Consider the following 1,823-nt stretch of genomic DNA (forward strand, 5'->3'; position numbering starts at 1 on the left):
TCTAGGTTCCATCATGCATGCCTAATTGTAGCTGAGTTAGTTAGTCGACTTCTGAATCGCAGAAGAGAGACAACGTTTATGAAGACCCCCCCCCCACCCCCTTCCCCCATTACGGATCAAGACGCCAAATAGACATAGCTTGTCGCGGTTGTCCCGAGTATACGTCTCCACCTTTCTTTTTTTTTTTTACCTTCTCCGGTGTGATTTTGTTTTGATCTTTATTCAATAAAACCAAAATCGACTTCACTTTCGAATAGCTTGAAACACTTGTAGCTTGTCAAGATTCTTCATCCGACCCAGGTTCCCCCGGACCTGCTTCGGGTGCTTACACAAAAGAGAGGTCAATCTGCTGAAGCCTGGTATCCCAGCTTTCTCTCTTCATCATCGCTGAAGACTAAATTGACCTCTTTGTCGATTTTCTGTTGTGCATTCTTGAAATGCTGAAGAGTACTATCACCGCTGATGGACTTGATTGTTGAGAGATAGACTTTCTTCTCGTTCTCGGTAGCGCTGACTTCGGTGTAACTTGTGAAGGTGGCGATGCCACTAAAACTAGAGCAAGGCTGATTCGCATGAGTAAGTTATTTGACTGGTCTGTCTGCAAGATAAGTGCCAACAGTTGGCTCTGGTTGTCTTCAAGATGTCAGTTAATAATTGACGGTTACCTGGTGTAAGTAAACGATCTGTACGTATAGCTAGGATGAATGAAGATGAAGATAGCCTCGGTGTGCTGGCCGAATGGATTAGTCCCCTACAATGTACGCTACATATGATGGGATTGTGTTTGTAATCTACAACCCCTGACTCTCCATGGCATGGCTCAGAAAATGTCGGACATGTGGTGTGCATGTGGCATACGACTGTTAATAACGAACATTTTACCATATAAATTGATAGTACATGAATACTGCTCGTTATTAACAGAAAAATGAAACTGGATTGTCCATCAAGCTTCTTTTTTTTTCCTACTCTTATGGGGTCTATTGTACAGCAGTTCAATATTACATACGGCTTAAACGTCGAAAGGTTTTGGGTCATATATGGATACGACTTTATCGATTATATGAGGGTATAAGGGGGTAGTCACTACCCGGTAGTGTGAAGCACACACGGTTATCAAAAGATACACTTGGTACGATAGTTAGAAGAAACTCACTCCAACTTCACTAGTATTTTTTTTTTATAATTCTCGAACTCGTTTCACGCTGATCCTTAGTAGTATTTTCGAGAGAAGCAACGGCATTTCGTTTCGAACATGTTCATTCATATGCTTGTTTCGACGCAACGATGTCTCTGACCATTGGTTCGTGATGAAGGTTTTTACACCTATTTGTTGGAACGGTAAGAGCGCTATTGAGGCTTTTACGCTCTCATTGGCTGAGCAACTGCGCTTCGAAGGATATCCTCGAGATGAGAACGTTGTGGCTGAGGGGAGTATCGTCCGCGCCATGTACTTCGTCACAAAAGGACACTTAAACATGCAGAGTAATTCTCTACTGGATCGTCCGGTTGGCCTGGGCGCTGGAAGTTACTTCGGAGAGCGTGGATTACTTGGATTTTCTATCAGTGCGTATACCGTTCGAACGGTACGTGCGTGCGACTTGTTTTCTCTGAGCTCCGAGGCGTTTATCAAGGTGCTTAAACAGCATGAGTTCTCTCGTTTCGCACTGGATATTTGCTCCCGTTCGTACAAACAGATTAAAGAGAAACACGTTGTGGCGTGCTCAGAACACGAGATGGAAGAGCACTGGGGCGCTGCATTGCTTCTTATCGTTCAAGAGATTTGCAGACACCAACCAGTGACTGCAAGTGGTGAAGAATCT

At 43.9% G+C, this 1,823-nt stretch overlaps 1 protein-coding gene across 1 annotated transcript; it reads left to right on the forward strand.

Moving 5' to 3' along the window:
- Positions 1-1,647: 1,647 nt before the first annotated feature.
- Positions 1,648-1,803, forward strand: PPTG_12966 (hypothetical protein; the record flags this gene model as incomplete). Its single annotated transcript, XM_008908661.1, has 1 exon — positions 1,648-1,803. One exon carries the CDS (start codon positions 1,648-1,650, stop codon positions 1,801-1,803), a length of 156 nt encoding a protein of 51 aa, XP_008906909.1.
- Positions 1,804-1,823: the final 20 nt, after the last annotated feature.

Source organism: Phytophthora parasitica, assembly GCF_000247585.1.
Source record: "Phytophthora parasitica INRA-310 unplaced genomic scaffold supercont2.31, whole genome shotgun sequence".
Lineage (NCBI taxonomy): Eukaryota > Oomycota > Peronosporomycetes > Peronosporales > Peronosporaceae > Phytophthora > Phytophthora nicotianae.